Here is a 17353-nt window from a genome sequence, read left to right as displayed (position 1 = left end):
ACTATTTCTCTTCTGTTTGAATAGGGATTTTCTTTTATCCAGAGGAAGGAAATCAATAATTTGTCATGACAAACCAATGCTCATTTAGATTCACAATCATGCAGTGAGCTCTTCTATCATTTTCTAAAGCATTTTAGGATAATGGAAGAAGAGTCTCACTCGTGATCTTTGCTGTTTTCCTTTGTTTTCCCAGATTGATTGAAGTTCTGTACTTAAAGACTTTTGACTGTTTGTAGAACGGATTACAGTAAATCTATCATTTTGTTTGTTTTAAAGGCAGTACTAACTTTCCATGCTTTCTGTGTCCCTAGTCTTTTCTAGGGGACCACTGAGGGATCCATCAAACGATTAACCTTTTTGTTAATTTGTCACAAAACATAGCTGTAGGAACAAGCTAAACTATACCTTGCATATTCTGTGCTGTTTGTTTCTACTTGGCAGATTATTTTTTACAGCTCTGAGTTTCCCTCCCCTTAGGGCTTGTCACCCATTCCCCATCCTTGGCTGTCTTTTCACAGGGAAGGTCTAGGTGCTGTGCTGCCAGCGATTTCCCTGCCAACTCACGTTTGGGGATTGGCCAGGGCCCCTGCCTGGATCCCTGCGTGTTCCACCCGCCTGGCAGCATGGACTCGTGGTCAGAGTGGGGGGCCCTGGGCCTGAGGCTTTACCTGCCTTTCTCCTAGGGCTGCCCTGCCACGTCCCTCGGCCTGGGCTTCTGCAGAAAGAGGGAGGGTGATGTGGTGCCCGTTGCCCTGGGGGCAGCTGGCATGGGGTGCCAGCTCGAAGGGAGTGGTTGCTGAGCTCAAAAGTGAAGCTGGCTCTGGCCATGTGCGTTTTGCCAAAATCCTTAGCACCCCTCCTGACCCTTACAGCCACCTGCCTCTTGGCTCCTGCTCTGGGGCGTCTGGCTCTGCTCGGGATCATACATCCCTCCTGCTCCCCGGCCCACGGGAAAGAGGTGCACGGAGTGAGGCAGGGGCTGCTGTGGGTGCTGAACTGGGACTGGTGTGTGATGTAGGGGTGCAGCTGGGGTCGGTGGGGGTTCGGGGGGGGGGGTGGCGGCGAAGGGTGTGTAAGGCGTGTTAGTGGGTGCGAGGTGTGGGTGCGGTCTGTAGAGGGGGGTGTAGGGGAGACGTTAGAGGGGCGCGGGGGGGCAGGGGCGAGCCTCGTCGCCCATGATTGGCAGCGCGGCAGCACCCCCCCCGACTGGTGCTTTCCCTCCGGCCGCCGCCGACTTAGAGGCGAGGAGGGGCTGGGAACGCAGCGCTGGCGGCGCGCACACGTACGCGCTCTCACACACACACGCACCGGCACCCCGGAGGAGCCCCTCGCAGCCCGGCCGGTCCCCGCCGCCCAGCTCCCTTTCTGCTTCCGCCGCTTTAATTTTTTTTATTTTAATTTTTTTTTCCCTCCCCCCCCTTCCCATCTTTTGGGCGCTTCCCCGCTCGCCCAGCGCCCTCCCCGCGGCGCGGCGGGCTGCCTCCCCGGGCGCGCAGCGCGGGGCCATGCCGGCGGGGCCGCCGCTGCTGCGGGGCGCCTTCTTCCTCCTCCTGCTCTTCCTCGGCGCCCCGGCCCGGGGAGCCGTCTACACCAACCATTTCTTGGTGGAGCTGCACGGTGGGGGCCAGGCGGAGGCCGAGCGGGTGGCGGCGGAGCACGGCTTCGGTGGGGTGCGGAAGGTAAGCCCCCGCGCAGGCTCGGGGCGTTGGGGAGGTGGGTGGTGGCGGTGCGGTGCCCTTCACGGTGGGCTGAGGGCATGCGGCGTCCTGCCGTGAGTGTCCCGGCGGCGCGGGGGTGGCCCCCGGCACGGTCCTGGCCACGACTTACCGGGGGAGAAGGGACGGAGCGGGGCGCGTCCCCGCGTTAATATCCCCTTTCCGAGCGGATTTTAGGAGTAGCGGTGCCGAGAACCATTGCAAGCGCTTCTCAGCAGCGGCCCAGAAGGGTGATTTTCTTGGACTGGAAAGCAGACGAGTTCCCCACACGGCAGCTTGGTGCCTTTTGACTTACTATGTAAACATCCTCCCATTGAGCTCCCATCCTGCGGGGTCGGGAGTTGAGGCTAGGGCCGCCCAGGACTTCCTGCGCACGGCTGCGATGGGAGCTGCTCGGAGCACTTAGAAAATAACTAAAGCCATGTCTCCATAGAGAAGCATTACACACAATTTAAATGGAAGACTTCATAGGGGTTTTGACACTCAAGTTTGTGAGGCTGGTGGCTTCTTCATATCTCTGTTATTCTCACAGAGAAACAGGATGCCCCTAGACTGAAGAAGATACTTACTATTAAACGTGATAAGCAATCAGTGCTGATCACTAATGAAAGTAAAATTGGGAAACTTCAAGTGCCATCGGACTTTTTTCCCCAGGAAATCAGAGGTAGCCACAGTGGCAGAGACTCTCTTCCGAGCTGCTGGGGAGCCCAGCTCCACTAGAAGTCTCTCCAATTCAAGTAATAATTAGACCTCTAAATATTTTAGTGTACAGTCAGATCTGTGTGAAGACAGGGAGCAACTGATAGAATGCCCTGGTGAATATAATTCCGGGCAGACTTAATGCCGAGGTAGCACTGGGCTTAGAGGAGCGTGGAAGGAAAGCGAGCTGTGTTAGCGTTGCTGCTGCTTGTTTGTGTTTTTCTTTCTCTGGTAGTTATGCAATGAGAACCTGTTCCTGCTTCCAAGGAAATGAATGGGAACGGCACCCTGAACTTGGATGAGTGAAATGGCTTAAGACCTCGATTAAAAAGAAAAATAATTTAAAAAGCATATGATGTGAGACTCCTTCCCTCAAGCTGCCTTGTGTCAACTCCAGTGGGGGCTCATTAGAGAAATGAGGACAAGTTCATTGTTGCTTTGACCACAGCCTACTCCTGCTGCTGATCGGATGCTTTTGTTTTGGGCTCACAGCCTTCTCCTGATAGTGACAGAGCTGAGCTGCTGAAGCCCTTGGGAAAGGATTCCTTGTGGGGATTAAGTCTTGTTACATGAAACTTCTTAGATATGGCTCTTTGGTCAATAGTTTTCCTTTTATATTCTCCTCCTGTTGGTACTCCCTCCCTCCTATCCGGGGATATCTGACTGATGAGGCCTTAGCGAGAGGGAAGGGTATCTTTGTGCAGAGCTGGATTTCTTACTACTTTGTTAAGTGCTTTCAAATGATTCTGTGACCACATGGGTAAGAGTCAGGGAGAAAGGGGATTTTGTAAGCTGAAGAAATGCAGCTTCTGGGCTGTTACAATCCTCTCCCCTCCACCGTGCCTCTCGCCAGGGTGCCTCAGACACATTAGGAGACATAGAGATTCTTCATGGAAATCATCAGTCTTGGTAGCTCATCTGTCGGCAGAGAGCTGGAGGGAAGTCCCTCGGGCGTGCGAGAGGAGAGTACCTGCTTTCCAGTATGTGCCGCGCGGGGGCTGTTGCCCGTGGATGCGGGTGTCTCTAGGAACGAAGCCTAGCAGAGCTGTGGTGTGATGTGCGTGTGATTGCAGCGTGGGGGGGCAGATGGTGGTGGTGGCTCCTGTACTGAGCACATGCTGTCCCAAGAGGTTTCTAGGTTACATCATCCCAGTCCCTGAAAAGCTTGTGAGCCTCCCAGCCCCTCCTCTTCAAATGCAAGAGAAAATAGCATCCTACTATCTGCAAGGCAGTAATTTTAGGGAATAGGGAAAGTTCATAGGGTTTGGCATTTAGCGGCCTGTGTCGGAGGATAATCCGTGAAAGGCTGATAGCAATCTGCGTTCTGCAGGGGAAAGCTGTAACGGGGCTTGGGTGGCGATAGTGGGGCGTTAATAGAAGCTTGTGCCATCTACTCCCGTGTCTCTTCAGCATTGCTGAACTGAAGAGTCTCCTAATCTGTTTTGCTATCATCAGGCTTGTCTAGCGTCTCTGCTTACAGTCTGCAGACTCAGCTTTCATGTCAGTAACGACAGTGCAGAAAGTTGAATGTGGCCATGTGTGTATGGAAACAGAGCTGTTAGTGATAAACTCTCGGGGGAAAGTACCACGTGTAGATACGCTGTCTAATGTAATGCTCAAAAAATACAAGGGAAAAAAAAAATTGTACCATAAGGAGAAGCGATCTTTTCATACTTCAACCACACATAGTGTTTGGACAATGTAAGGAGTTATACTTAAACCAAATTCAGTTACCGTTACCCATATTGGGGGAGAGCCATTGCCTGAAAATAATCACCTTTATTATTTCAGTGCAGGTACTTTCCTAGCAGGAGCAGAAGGGCAGATTCAGCTTTGTTCTGTGCATGGATTTAGTGTATGAGAGCAGTTTCTTCTATGCATACTCTGTATCGCAGACATTGTCTAACACGACTTCATGGGAGTTGATCTTAAAATTACATATTTTTAGTGCGCTTTTTTTTCCTAATAAATCTCTGAGCAAGTGCACATTACATTTACTTAACAAATTTCTGCAGAAACACAAGAGAAAGCATTGTCTTGAAGATTAATGTTATGAACTGTGTGGTGCTCTTTCTAATTGATTCTTTGGCCATGCTTCCTACTATCATTCTGACACCACTACAGAACTTCAGGGGGGCTAAAATGTGTACTTTAAATTCAGTGCTTGATGAATTGATTAAGAAGGGCTTGCTAGTTACGTAAACAGGTGCGTATGTTTAAATCTAGGATCCTAACATGAGACAGAATCTCAAAAACACTGGTCAGTTTTTCTTTAACCTTCCCTGAATTAATCCTGAATACAGATCTCTTTGCAACTCTGACTGTGCTGTTTGATTTTTTTCATTTTTGTTTTTAATGTTTGCAGTTTTTTCAATCTGTTTGTGCTCCTGGTGAAGCAGATACCGTGATAAAGCACATTCTTTTCTTAACATGGTTAACCTCACTATCTTGAAGTATTCAGGAGTCATGAGGATGACCCCTAATAGCTACATGTTAAATTGTGAGAACTGCGGAAGGAACAACTGCTTTTTTTTCCCTTGTTTTATTTGCCTCCTGCATGGTTGCCGCCAGAATACATTTCTTAATGCAGGCTGAAAAAAGCTGCTTTCTGACCTTGCCTTGCAATTTTTAGTTCATTTCTAATAAGGGGAGTTCAAGAAGCATTTGGAAAGGTCTCCTAATAGAGACCAGAGTTTAGACATTTCTTTCCATTTCATCAACACCACCAAAACAATCTACAAAATGCCACCATAGCTAAATATTCCACTTCTGCTAGCATTGAGGTGAAGAGTTTTAAACAATGAGCATTCAGTGGTCTCAGATTTTAAAATAAGAACCAAACATGGATTTCAAAACATGGAGAATTTTTTTCCCCAAAGCTGGTCTGTTTCTTTCTTGAATCTTCATTTGATCACATATCCCTTTAAATCTTGCAAAACCCAAGGTACTTTTAACAGCTGTGACTTTCCTGCTTCCCATTTTTGCTTAGGAAGCTGCTGGTTGAGGACCAAGCTTTCTGGAGCTGGCCAGGATTTTCTGGATGAAATGTTGGGAGCTTTGGGTTTTTTTTTACTTTGCATAAATACAGACTTATCGAAAGCAAAACTTAACAGTTAAAGAAGCTCTATTTCTTGCTGTAGCAGCCCACTTCTGTGCATCTAGGCTGGGAGCCTGTGAGGTAGGAGTTGATGTGGTGTGGAAGGCAGACCAGGAGGCAGAATAATGGGATTGCAGACTTGGGAGCTCTTTGCAGGCATTTCCTCCAAGGATTGTGAAAATTTTATCTTGGGGTCCACACACTAAAGCCCTGAAAATCCTTTCCTGTGGAGATCAGTCCCTAAATCTGGAGAAGAGGTGTTTGCCTAGTGTCATATTTAAGGTGCTGGGCTGTGCTTCTGCATGCTTAGAATGCACTGTGATGGTCGGATGAGATTCTGTGCATGTAAAAAATGCTGGCTGTGAATGTGTGCCTGTACATTTGTTTATAGGTATAGATTTATACATGTACATATTTTTTTTGTTCCGTTTCCCTTAACACCTATGCATAGAGCAAAGAAGAGGAAAGAGTGAATTCTTAGCCAGGCTCCTGGCTGACTCTGTGTGTGTATATATTAACGAGCCAATTTGTGCACGTATATGGTGGTCCATATATGGATAAACACATATAAGACTTTACAGATAAACATGCCTGTGTTGCCTTTGCAAGTGCTGCTAACCCAGGCGCTCATGAAAATATTAATTCTGGCTAGGTGAGGTCAGTGCGGAGGGTGCAGATGTGTTCCAGTGTGGAAACGGATGGTGAAGCAGTGAGGAGGAGGAGAGCCTGGGCCACCCCACATGGGCCTGCTGGAGTCCAAGGACTTAAGATCGAGCCTTAGACTGCAGTGTTTCCATGCACTAATATGTGTTTAATAATTAATTAGTTTTGTGTTCCTGGCCTAGAGGAAAGGATGTTTGTTTCCAAAAGTAATCCTTTATTACAGAAACAGAAAAACCTCTTAGAAATGAAAGATACAATGCTAATTTTTTGAGGAAACCCAAGAGCTTTCATTTCCTAGATTTCACTGTTGCGATTTTTTATTACTGAAATAAGGAAAAGTAAATTCCATGCAAATGTTAATTGTGCAGCTACTGAGATTTCAGTAGATCATTTCCCCATAACAGCAAATGCTTTGGTTTCCAAGAGATACTCTGAACTGATGTGTTTAAATTAGGAGGAAGAAGCAATTAACTAGCAGGAAAAGTTTGATCCTGCTGTGGGAAGGCACGCTGCTGGGTGGTGATGGAGAGCTCCCTTTTCCAGAAAAGCCCTGGAAGAAAGTAATTGGGGAGATGCTGAGAGAGCAGCCATCTGCCTTCAGAGGGATCCTGGTCAGCTCCTGGCAGGTGAAGGCCAGGCATGTCACTGGGCACAGACTGGGAAGCAAAGAGCTCCTGCTTACACTCGAGAGGAATGTTAGTGGACTTAAATAAGAGTTTCGCTGTGCTGGGAGAGAGTTTGTCTCGTACGTGAAAATAGTGTATTTCTTTCAAAATGATGCTTTTTGGGTTTGTTTTTTTTTTATTTTGCATTCTGCCTTGGATGCAGAAACAGCCCCAGGAGCAAACACTATAACTGGCTAACACAGAACAAAAAAAGTTCCCCGTTACTTAAATGTACTCGCTTATGCATGCGAAAGCTGTAAACTATCAAGAACAAGAAGAATGTAAACCACAGGCTGAAGTACATCCCTAACCCAGTTTCTGTAGAGCTCCTTCTCTACCAGGGACTGAAACTGATTGCTTGTTGGTGGTGAGTGTTCTGTTTGAGGTATAAAATAATTACGTCATCAGATTTTCATAGCATTTATTATTTGAATGTAAAATAAGGTCAGACTCCCCTACTATAAGATCCCTCCTGTAATTGCTGTATTACTGTTTTGAATACAGTAATGTTTGTCGTTCTGTTTCTCGACAAAACACGCACATTAAACCTTACCTTTATGGATAAGTTTTCTTTTGTTTACAGGGCTACATCTCAGTGAACACAAAGATACAAAATTCTGGCTATTTATAAAGCTGTCTGCATTTATAATTCTATTTATTCCGTATGCTTGAACTCACTGGCAAAATTGAACATGTGGTAGAGACCCAGGAAATGCGCTGCGAGTAATTCTTTTTTCACTTGTTTTTTGATGCTGCAGCCCAACTGGGGCTGTGCAGTTATTTGTTTTCATTTAAATTATATTTAGTTTTGCCAGTGTAAAGGGGAAAAATAGAGAAAACATATGAAGAAGCAAACAGCAACTCCAGGATGCTGTGATCCAGCACACCAGAACTGAACATGGTGTGTACTAGCCTGCTGCCCTGCAGTCTAGCCCTAAGTGCCATCCCGATGAAAGCTTGTTGTGGTGTGAAGGCATGAGGGTCAGCTTTCCACTCCAAGAAGCAGCATGGGGTCTGAGGGGCTTAAGCAGCCGAGGAGCATCAGAGCTCAAAGCATGGATGCTGGGGAGTGTCACCTGCTGCCTGCTCCTTCCCACACCTTGCCAAAGCTGCTGGTGCAGGAACAGCTCACCCAGCCTCCTCTGTGCCAGAGGCTGCCTGCGCACCACCAGACTGGAGCCAGCCTCCCTGGCCAGCGGTTTTAAGGTGGCATAGCACCATGGAAACCAGAAGTGACCAGCAGTCCTCTGACTTCTTTCCTAGAGCTCCTGCTCCAGAGAGTACCTGTGAGGCGGAGGGATCACTGGCAGAGCAGCCACACGTTCTTCATTGACAGGTGGCAGGAAAGAGCTTGTTGCCCTGTACTGTGTCTCCTAACCTGGTGATCACCTAGCTGGTGATGCTCCTTTTTCTACTTTTGTGAAATCCCTTCAAAGTATTGCATGGAGTGACTTCAGCTCCCCAGGTTATTTCTCTTCCTTGTACACCTCTGTGTAAATGAATCATGATGACGTGTGGAAATTTCTGTGCCGCACAAAAGAGGTTCAGGATTTGCACTGGGAGAGGCAGGATTGTTACAGAGGAAACAGATCTCTTGCTCTGTTTCCTTCGAGTCCACCAGTTCCTTAGCTGTTTTGGACCTGTGCTATGGAATTTATAGTCAAAGGTGTTACTTTAATATCAGCACTAGCTAAATAAAGATCATTAGTGTGGTATCACCATCCTGCTGTCAGCCTGGGATCCCATCCCTTCTGCCCAGATAGCTTTTTCTTGCAGATTACTTCCAGGCTATTTCTGGACTCAGTGACATATGGATATATTCATTGCCTGTATGTATTAAAACTTTGGGATCCTGTATGCTGTGGCTCCATGTGGGGCCCTGTTCAAAGCTCTTCAGTTGTCTGGGTAGGTTTTCCATATATTGAGAGCAGTCTGAGAGCCATTTCTAAGAACTAATATGGATATCTGTTGCTATTACCTACACCAAAATTTAATTTGTCCCCAGACCTGAGGTTGCAGAGCTGTGCAGCAAAAGGATAACTGTTTTTGTAATAGTACCCTGTCTTGAAGGCTTGTTTTTTGGTATCGGGCCAGGTGGACAGATCCTATTGCTATTCCTACAACCAGAACCAGATGGTTTAGTTTACTGCAAATGAGGTGGAGCATTTTATTTCTATACTGGGTGTTCAATTCCAGATGAAAACTCTAGGCCGAAAGAAATTGTCAGTTCACTCCCAGTTTGAGTTCTTCCATTTGAGAACCTGTGGCATTCTTGACATTGTTTATTAGCAGGCAAATGGACCCAGAGACTGACTGCTGCTAGGTTTGGCTCCTTCAGAAAGGCACTGAGGCGCATTGTAGGGTGCTTGAATTTATGTCAATGTCTTCTTATTAGAAGAACCAACCTTTGTGTGGTGGAAGATGGCCTTCTATGCTTCCCATAAAATATGACAGGTGACAAGGTGTAACACCCTACCTACTCTTATAACTTTTACTGCTGTAACTGTACTGATGTAGTTAAAATGGGAAAACAAATGCAATTCCAGTGCTGTTACTGTCAGTGTAGGAGTGCTAACATCTTTAACTCATGCTATGTCAGAACAATATTAGCAGAAGTTTTGTTTAAACTAGAGCTTTTACCAGTAAGACCACGTTTAAAAGACCATTTAAAAAAAACCAACAAAACCAAACTAACAACAAAAAGAAAAAGCATCAGGCTTCCTGGAATAGTTGTACTGGTAATACTTCATAGTGTAGCTAAGGAGGAGTTTGCATGTGACCCTTTCCCTCATCCATCTATGGAATTATTCCAATTAAAATTAATCCATGCAACTCAAGTTTCAAATGCTTATAATAAATAATAATATACTTACAAACTAGTTGCTGAAACGTGTAGAATTTATTTATGTGCTCATGGAAAATTCTGTGAGCTGAAAATTAAGCCAAAATGCTAAAATGAATGATAATTCTGCCAACTCTTACTAAAATATTATACCTGGGAAATGCTTCTGTGCAGTTCCAGTCTGTAGCATGGGTGGCTAGTTTCTTTGAGAGCTGTAGTAACAAACTCAGTGCTGTGGTTAATGGATCTAAAATTTACCTTTGTCCTGGTAATGCTATCCTAGTTGTCAGAAACCCTGTTCTTTTTTCTTTTTCTTTCAACTTTTTCACATAATTAAGTGGGTCAAGTCTCTACAGGATGCTGGCTGCATGGTGGCTATAAATACTGCAGTGAGCAGCCCAGAGCTTCTATCCATCACAGACCTCCAGTGGGAGAAGCTGAACTGCTTGCCTATTTGTCAGACAGGATTTCTCCAAGTAACCTGAAGCAGTCTGGTGTGTTGCTCTTGTTGTAAATCAAGGCAAGCTCTACATTTAACTCTCATAAGTTCATTGAAAAAGCTAACCCTATACTACTGAAATGGAGATTTAATTTTGGCTCAGCGGTTCCAGGCCATGCTTTGGGACAGAGCGTGCTGTCTCAGAGACAGCTGAATTTGGTGGTGTGTTCTGTGAAATTCTGCATGGCCACCACACACAGCTTATCGGCCAGCGTGAAATCCAATTTGGTCATGGTTTTATGACAGTAGCTCAAAAGTCTAACTCAGCTGAATGCTGGCTGTGTTCAGCAAGCAGTGGGAGTTTGGACCTTAAAAAGGAAATTACAAGCTAGCCCAGTCTTACCATTTATACACTGGGATTATAAACAAATAAATTAGGTAGCGATAGCTCTCGTTTACTCAGTTCAGGAGTGAACTGGGACATAATGTTCTTTGTCATGTATTACCAACCTTCTCAAACAAAACTTCTGTGTAAATGTTACATTCTTAACTTCTTTGTCCACAGAAAGGAAATGAAAAGAGCGACCTCACTGTTTACATCAAACCAGTCAGCAAGTGTGTCCCAGATACTTAAAACTGAACTAGATTATTTGCTTACTTGATGAGTAAAAGGGTAGTATGTCAGAGCTGCCTTCTCCTACAGTATAGAAACAAACTGTGAAAACCTGAAACCCAACAAATAAATACTTAGTTATTATTATTAAGTAGAGAAACTGGTACTGTTATTAGGTGGGTGTTGGGTATCTAGCTAGAGCCAAACAGGTGAATGTTTTCCTCGTATGGGTAAGTAAGAGGTGGGACATAGCCTCCCCTCACCTGATGACAGAGGATTCTCCTGTCTCTTGTTCACTCTTTATGAAACACCAGTGAAATGAAGGGGTGTGATTCTGAAATCCGTTCTATGGGCGAGTACTGTCTTTGTCATGTACTGTGCAACACTGAGTGCAGCAGAAGCTTCTGTTCAAGGCTTTTAGCTGCAGCCAAGATACGGTGAATTAGTCTAACCATGACTGGTGGATTTCCGTCGGTCCCTCAGGGACCTTATGCTTCCCTGTGTTGATTAATTTTATAAATGTGTGTCAACTAAATTTAGTGATTTAGAAGTTACTCTGAACCAGCTGTAAAGCGGAATTGTCAGTTCTGAATTTGGGTGAAAAATCAGAACCTGAACTTACTTACAGATTTGGAAAAATGGGTTGTTAGCATTGGTGGAATGACAGTTGTGGATCAGGACATCAACTGAATTTTGGTCTTCACAGCATTTCAGTCTATTAGTTTTTACGTTACCATTTAAATCCGAAAACTTCACAGGCAAATGTACTTTTCTCTTCTTAGCTGTAAAACCATTCAATTTCTCCCACAATTCAGATCTAGTTCAGAGTAAGACCCAGAGAGAACAGCAAGTGGATTTTTTTCCTTTTTCTTGTGATGGGAATTACAACACTCAATTTCATTTTGTAAAATCCCTTTTTTTCTCTTTGAACATATTTTATTCATGTTAAATATATTGTACTGTGGTAGGGAAACCAGTATTCCAGGCTCTAAAGGCTGAAATATGCTGAGTGATTAATTAAGAACCTACATTTGCCTTGCTTGACTGATACAATAAAAGTAAGATAACATATTGGCACACGCTGGATTGACCACAATTTCTGCCAGCAATAAACTTCTGTCATTTATTAATTGCTAGTAACAAACAGTAAAAAGACTTATTTCACAGGTGCCTGAAAGGTCAATGAGGTAGGTCCTAGTAGGAAGAGGAAGAGGTGGTGGTGCTGTTTTGTTTCCTTTCTCATAATTATATCTGGCATCAAAGCAGATTTGAGTCATCCTTTTTCTTCCATCTAATTCGGAGCTCCTGAACCCACTCAGAGCAAGTAGTCTTTGTTGTGAAGTGATGATCTTATGTTGTGTACTGGTGCTGACAGGAGCTCTCTCCAGTTCACGATGGCATAAGTAATGGAAGAATTTGCCTCGGACCTGGTATTGTAATAGTGGGGATTAATGTCCGTGACTTTCTCTTAGCAGAGTCAAGCAACTTTACAAAAATAACAAAGACGACGGTGTCCTAAAATTTCTCTTTTCCTTGGCTCCACTGCAAATGTTTTTCTTCAAGCTTCCTTGCCCTGCCTTTCTCAAGCCTGCTGTTTTAAGTTTTTTTTTTTAAAAAAAAAAGAAGCAACAGTGTTCCCTCCCTGTACTTTAATGTCACAGTTTTGTTTCTAGTTGTTACCTATCAGCTTCTCTCCCATAAAGCAGGTATTTTCTCCAGGAATTGACTGCTTCTCTGGGAACTGGAAGACTTGTTCAGTGTGGTCTAACAACAGAAACCTCCCTGGGAAACACTTTCTGTCAATTGGCTATTGCTTGACAGCCTAGCATTAAACAGACATGGAGGAAAAAAGCAAAGAATGAAGGTTTTGAATAGAAAGAGAGGTGCGAATTTTCCTTAAGTGTTGGTAAGGTCTAGCATCTTTGCATTAGTTCACCTTTTCTGTGCTTTCTTGAGTAGCTCTTGCCAGTAACCAACTGATTTTGGACTGAGCTGCTTTTATAGCAGTACTTCATTAGAGCTTGAGTTCGTGGACTTTGCTTTTAGGCGCTACATTAGCTGAGCACTTGCACACATGTTTGTCCTACATGCTTTGCTACGTGGACATAGTTTTAAAAATAATGCTGAAGTGTTCTGCTGAAATTCAGGGTGTCAGTGTGTAGCCACATCTTGCCCCTTCTCCATCCTTGAGATACAAGTACCAGTAATTTGTGGCTGGGGCACACTGCATCTTCATGCTGTTTTAAAAATAGCAAACATTATCTCATGGGTTTTATCTCAGTGTTTTTAGAGCTGATGTGACACGAGGTTTCTGTGTGACAATAAGTAGTCAACCTGTTTGGTTATGTGCTTAAAAGGAGAGCTGGGTTGTAGGTGAGGAATGAGGCAAAGTGGCCTTTGTTAGCAGTGCTAATTGCTGTTAGCAGTATTGATCCAGCTCAGTTACAGATATACCATGGTTGCTTAAATTCGCAGACTCTAATCGAGCTATTTCTTATGAGTTTTCCGTAAGGCAGATACACTGATATGAAGAAGAGACTTCCATCATGTATTATCTAAACGTATTAAAATATCTCCTAAATATTTGTTGCTAAAGAGGTACCTGATTGCATACATATATATTATACGTGTAGATATACTCATTAATGTATGTTTACGATGACACTTGTCATTTTATAATTAGAGTTTTATAGCACAGTCTGTAGTGCTGTACAAACATTAATTAAATGAATCCTATCAATAAACAAAATAACTAAACAAGTACTTATTAGACTATGCTATTTTACGTGCAAGGCAACTGAAACAAGAATATTACAACTGTAATTGCCTGAGATTCTCCTAAAATTAGGAGGCAGAGGGGTTACCTGGCAGCTCTGAAGATGGTGAAACTCATGTCTGGTGAGTTTTAGTCCTGGCTCTGTCCTACAGCAGGGGGCTACCATGTGAAGCAACAGCAGAGAAGGGAAAAAAACCGGTCCTGGATAGAATGATCTTGGGGAGAAGGTCATCTGAGGTGTGAAAACTTTCACAAAGTATTAGCACCTTGGGAGATGCTTTGAAAACACAGAAGAGACTTGCAAGAGTGCCTGGATACCCAGAGGAGCCACTTTGCTCCAAGCAGGACACAGGCACTGATAGCAAAAGTTCTGTTTGCCTTTGGTAATAAAATGTAGAACTAGCAAAGTTACTTTTGGGGTACAATCCTTTTTCCCCTTGTATTCTTAAAGCATTGACTGTCACCGGCTAAATGAACTACAGTTAATTAACTGGGTCAGGTACTGACCGGCTTTCTGGCTGTGATGTCATTTACACTGCACAGTTGAGGAGCAATTCCTTGAAGTCACTATGAATGTGACCAAGTTAGGAAAGTAAGTCTAGGGGCAAGTGTCCCTAAAGAATGTCTGAAGTCTAATTTCGGTTTGTCGTCTATGGGGATGGGGGTGGGGGGGTGTTGCATTTTGTTTTGTTTTTTAACAGAACGAGCAAAATTCTACCAAATTGTGGAAAAATTTTGTTTTGTGCTACTGATATGTGTTTTAAGAAAATTAAATTGATTCAGCTTCTGATGGAATCATATTTACTTTATTATTCTAAATGAAGTATATGTTTATCTGTTGTGTGTGTGGTTGTTAGAGCCGTGTAGCTGAATGATCAGAGGGGGCTGTCTCATTTTCCCAGTGGCCATTTGTTGCTGCTAAAAATGACACCACAACCATTAGATGCTCACTGTGACTTTTCTGGGTGCTGAGCTCCAGGATTCTTCCTGGTGCCCAGGGCTTGGCTGAGGTGCTCTTCTTGCAAGATCCTCATCATCTATGTAAGAGGACATAATGATGATTGCTAAGCCTTCACTTCAGGCTGTCAGCCAAACAGTAACAATCACCTACTCCAGGTAATGACGATCTGGATTAATCCGGACAGTCCAATGCGAGTGCTAGTATATAAGCAAGAACGTTCTCCTATTCTCCAAATCTGGAAGGTATCCTGCTTTCAACAGTGCATGTGGTAGAATCAATAATGGGTTTTATGGTTACTGGGGAGTAATGTATAAAACTGTCTAAAATGCACAGATCCATTCACATAAACTAGAATAACTCTTTTAAAAGCCTCAAATGGCTTCTCCAGCTATCGGCAAATCCACAATCTTGTCGCTGATGACTTAAATGACTGTTATGTGTTTGCAGCATGAAGCTCTTCAGTGACAAACTTAACAGTGATATAAATACACTAAAATGTTAAACCTGTATGATTCATTCAATTGAAAATCAAATTCCAAATATTGCAAACTTGAAACCAAACCAATGGAGCAGTGTTTTGTAAGCACTTAGAAGCATTATGTGTGATAATGTAAAAACAACACTGATGAGAAAATGAGAACTAGGCATTTAACATCAGAATTGATCTACCTGAACGTGGACAGATGTGCTCCTCTTACAGTCTGGAGTGAAACAGGTGCTCCTGGGGCTCAACTCTGCTCATTTTAACATGGCCACCTAACATAGGTCAGATGAATCATGCTCTGAAAGTGCTTTTTTTTTTTTTTTCTTTCTTTTTTTTTTCCTCCATGAATTGTATGGGGAACTCAGATGAATTCCATGTGGACGCACTGGACGTGTAAGTGTAGTAGCAGTCCACAGCTTCTTCTGTTTACTTTCCTGTATTTACTAAACCCCTCATGTCCAGCTGTTGGGAATACTGTTTAACCTTGCGGTTGCTACATGTAAGGGGGATAGACAGAAGGCTTTGTTTTATCCTTTTGGATAAAATAAAATCCAAAGGCATATATTCTGCAAAGTCTTTGGATATCACATTTGACTTTACACGGTTTCTCAAGGAAAAGACATTTCACTGTGGGGATGGAGGAACCCTTCAGAAACAATCGGAAACTACTTCTGCTGGCTTGAGAGAGACTTAATAGAACTTTTTAAGCAAGGTTACCATGTTCTTACAGGATAACCAATATCCTAAATAACAGTAACAGGTAGCTTTGTTACTATGCATATTACAATATTTCCATTGACTTCTGGAAAAAAGGACGAAGAGATCAATGATCTCTCAAACAAGTAGTCACAACCATTTCCTATTACTACCACCTGTTGCTGATTCCCTTAAGAGGTGCTTGGATATGCATTTGAAACAGACCTGAAAACATACCCAAGTATCTAAGTCAGGCATTTCTGAATTATTTTGTAGGAGAAGTGTTGTACTGTGTGTTGATCAGTTGATTTCACAAAGATCATCATCTGATGAGATTTACATTTTGGGCATGTTAAAGCTATGGCTAACACCTCCACCTGCCAGATTTGCCAAGACAAGCAGATTAGGCTTTGGTGGAGGCAGCTAAATAAGACACAGGTGCAATGAGAAACGAGCCAGAAAGACTGAATCATAACACTCAGACCTGGACCTGGTTGTGCCAGTCATGAGGGCTGCTTGGAGCTTGTGCAGATCCCTAGCTCCCCCTGAGATCCTTATGCTGAGCCTTCAGAGTAATTATAGCACACTAATGAGAAAGTGTGAAATCCTTGCCTGGGGCCATGGGGACACAGTGGACTGGATTTCATGTTGGGTAAGCTCTGGCACAGCTTTAGTCCTCTGTGCTGTTTCACATTTCTCCACCAACATTTGAATTAATCCTTTCTTGTTCATGCTTTGTTCTGTGTTATTTTGATGCCTGGGGCTGCCTGTGTCTCTAGCTGGCTCTACTCTTATATGGCCCTCATCGCTATAGTGAGTGAGTGCCTTTGACTTCAGACTTGGCTCACATCTGTGTATTTAAAAGTAAAATGATTTCTAATGCTAATTGGGGTGAGGGAAAATGAGAGAAAGAGAGTTTAAAAATTCATATTGAATATTTATAAGCATCTTCAGTGTATTTGGTGAAACTGGGATGAAAAGGTTTCTAAAAGGTTTCTAATTTCTGCGGGGAGGCACTTTGTTGTGCTTCAACTATAATGGCAGCTGAAGGAGTGAGGCTTGTGGGGCCTTTGAAGGCTCCAAATGCATTTACTTGTGCCAGGTTTAGGTTGTATTTTCCATTGGTGTAATTACTGAACAGTAATGGGATGAAAGAGCTCACCTGTGCAGACTTAGGGCCCCTTTTTAAAGTCAGGAGCTGTGCTTGGGTTCTGTGGGAGAGAGATGCTTTGTGTTGTAGTATAAAAAAAAAAATTTTTGTTTGGGGGTTGGGTATTGTTTTTTTTTTCCTCAGAGCAGACAAAGGGTTTCTTTAGCACCAGTGTTTGTTTGCACCCTTGTGTCCCTGGCCACATATTCATGCTAAGGCAGGCCAGGAGCCCTGAGGAGAGTCTCTGGCAGCCTGGCTGGAGGGGGCTTTCTGTGAATTTTGTTCACTGACAGATCCATCAATGCTGATTTTGGTGGTGGTCAAAGAAGGTGACCCTGGGGTAACTTCTTATAAATCACTCTTTGCTTGTATTTTTAAATTATTTTGCTCAAAAGAAAGTTGTTATGGACTGTTGTCCCCATTGGTAACTTGGGAGAAGAACCTTAACAATAGGTCCAAGCAAGCCGGTTTTAGAATGTTACAATATCAGGGAGAAATCATTGGAAATGGTGCAGAAAAGCTAGCAGCGTACTGTAGGGATGCTGTGTTATGT

The 17353-nt window shown here is 43.7% G+C and overlaps 1 protein-coding gene across 2 annotated transcripts in view; it reads left to right on the top strand.

The window, feature by feature from the left end:
• Positions 1–1052: 1052 nt before the first annotated feature.
• Positions 1053–17353, top strand: part of PCSK2 (proprotein convertase subtilisin/kexin type 2) — a gene marked incomplete at its 3' end in the record, with an annotated part of 106270 nt that continues 89969 nt past the window's right edge. For both annotated transcript variants that reach the window (XM_081997686.1, XM_081997685.1), the window contains exon 1: positions 1053–1679. In XM_081997686.1, the coding sequence (XP_081853812.1) occupies positions 1176–1679 (504 nt within the window). In that variant the 5' untranslated portion in view covers positions 1053–1175. The remainder of the gene's footprint in view (positions 1680–17353) is intronic.

The sequence above is a fragment of the Phaethon aethereus genome (genome assembly GCF_964289735.1).
Source record: "Phaethon aethereus genome assembly, chromosome: 3".
Taxonomy (NCBI): domain Eukaryota; kingdom Metazoa; phylum Chordata; class Aves; order Phaethontiformes; family Phaethontidae; genus Phaethon; species Phaethon aethereus.
This window is presented reverse-complemented; position numbering and strand designations above follow the sequence as displayed.